At 35.2% G+C, this 1935-nt stretch overlaps 1 protein-coding gene across 1 annotated transcript; it reads right to left on the reverse strand.

The window, feature by feature from the left end:
- Positions 1-1015: 1015 nt before the first annotated feature.
- On the reverse strand, positions 1016-1596 carry LOC146883339 (secreted RxLR effector protein 161-like). The gene is made up of 2 exons (XM_085667515.1): positions 1319-1596; positions 1016-1214 (listed from the first exon to the last, which is right to left on the reverse strand). The coding sequence occupies exons 1-2, from the start codon at positions 1594-1596 to the stop codon at positions 1016-1018; spliced, it is 477 nt and encodes a 158-aa protein (XP_085523641.1).
- Between the last annotated feature and the right edge of the window lie 339 nt (positions 1597-1935).

Genomic DNA, 1935 nt, shown 5'->3' on the forward strand with positions numbered 1-1935 from the left:
CATAAACGCAGAATATGATCCTATTATTGATTCTGACATCTTCATGCACATAATCACACTTTTACGCACATAAACGCACATTCATGTACATAAACATAATATAAATATTGATTCTAATAATCAATCATAAACAATATCCCATACTGATAATCATGCTGTAAAAAGTAAACACGGAAGCGTACCTGAATTGGCCATAACGATAATATTAGAGCACTAATGATACGGTGATCTTCCTCTTGTAGAGCACTTTTATTTCCCTTTGGTTTTCTCTCTTGATGGGGATAGGGAGAAAGGAACAAGAAAAGTACGTTATGACTCTGTGTGTGTGTGCTTTCAGAAGGGGACCACACGACCATTTATAAACTGAATTACTTAAGTTTTAGTATTTCTAATTTGGCCCCTCATCAAATTAAAAATTACTAACTGGTCTCTACACAATATTTATTTTCATGACATATGCCTTTACCAAATCTTTAATTTAGTCAGATCACTTTATTATTTGACTTTATAAATAATGACCCTAACACATTTAATTATGTGTCATATATATGCATGACCCAAAATTACTAACAATCTCCCACTGGTCACAAATATATATGTCCTTACAACCTTATAAATGTGTTAGACTTTATGAGCTCAAAATTGCCATTATATTACTCGAGCATACTCCAAAAGTCCCGTCCATTGATTATATTAGTATGTAGAACCAAACCAGTTTTTCATTGCATCAATCGCAACTAAAACCAACAATGATCACTAATTCTGACACAATCAAATGACATGGATTCATCATGAGATGTGTAGCATGAAAAATTATGTGAAGGTGATCTATATATACACATCTATTTTCAACTGGTCCAAACTTTAACTTAATGAGATCAATATAAAAAACTTAATGTACAAAGTGTAAAATTAAAACCACATATATAAATAACCAAATATGTCTGAAAGTTTAATGTATGTATACAAGAAATTAAACACAGAACATAAAACATATAAAAATGACTATCTCCCACTAAACCTCATATTCCTCAAACTGTAAAACACCCATGTGAGCAACATGCTCATGAAAGACCTTGGGTGCAAGTCCTTTAGTTAGAGGATCTGCAATCATGGAGTTTGTCCTTAAATGTTCTATGGAAATCTGTCCACTTTGTACTCTTTCTTTAACAACTAGGAACTTAATGTCGATGTGCTTCGACTTAGTCGAGCTCCTATTGTTGTTGGAATACAATACAACTGATTTATTGTCACAATATAACTTAAGTGGCCTTTCAATGCTTTCCACAATTTTTAGCCCTGTGGCAAAATTTCTCACCATATCTCGTGATTAGATGCCTCATAGCATGCTACAAATTCTGCTGCCATGGTGGATGAAGTTGTAAGGGTTTGCTTGACACTGCGCCAAGAAACCGCACCACCTGCCAACATAAAAATGTAACCTGAAGTAGATTTTAAGCTATCTTGACATCCTACAAAATCTGAGTCAGAAAACCCAGTGATCTCCAACTGGTCTGACCTCCTATATGTGAGCATATAACCTCTTGTTCTCTTTAAATATCTCATGACCCTCTTTGCTGCTTTCCAATGGTCCATTCCTGGATTGCTTAAGTATCTGCCTAGAACCCCAACTATGTATGCTATGTCTGGACACGTACATACTTGGGCATACATCAAACTCCCTACAACTGACGCATAAGGAATCTTCTGCATTTCCTCAATTCCAAATTTCCCTTTGGGCACTGATTAAGACTGAACTTGTCTCCCTTAGCAAGTGGAGTATCCCCGGATTTACATTCATGCATGCTAAACCTTTTAAGAACTTTATCGATATAGCTCCTTTGTGATAATCCTAGAATACCCCAAGATCGATCTCGATGTATCTGAATTCCTAATACAAAGGAGGTGTCACCAAGATCTTTCATTTCAAAATTC

The sequence above is a fragment of the Vigna unguiculata genome, chromosome 10, assembly GCF_037176805.1.
Source record: "Vigna unguiculata cultivar grain cowpea cultivar isolate G323 ecotype 2 chromosome 10, ASM3717680v1, whole genome shotgun sequence".
NCBI classification, from domain to species: Eukaryota; Viridiplantae; Streptophyta; class Magnoliopsida; order Fabales; family Fabaceae; genus Vigna; species Vigna unguiculata.

Excerpts from the sequence above, each read along its gene's own strand:
- LOC146883339 (XM_085667515.1), bottom strand. The coding sequence starts at position 1,596 with ATGGACCATTGGAAAGCAGCAAAGAGGGTCATGAGATATTTAAAGAGA. Across the intron at positions 1,215-1,318 it reads GCATCTAATCACGAGATATG|GAGCTCGACTAAGTCGAAGC; the intron begins GTGAGAAATTTT and ends CAACAACAATAG.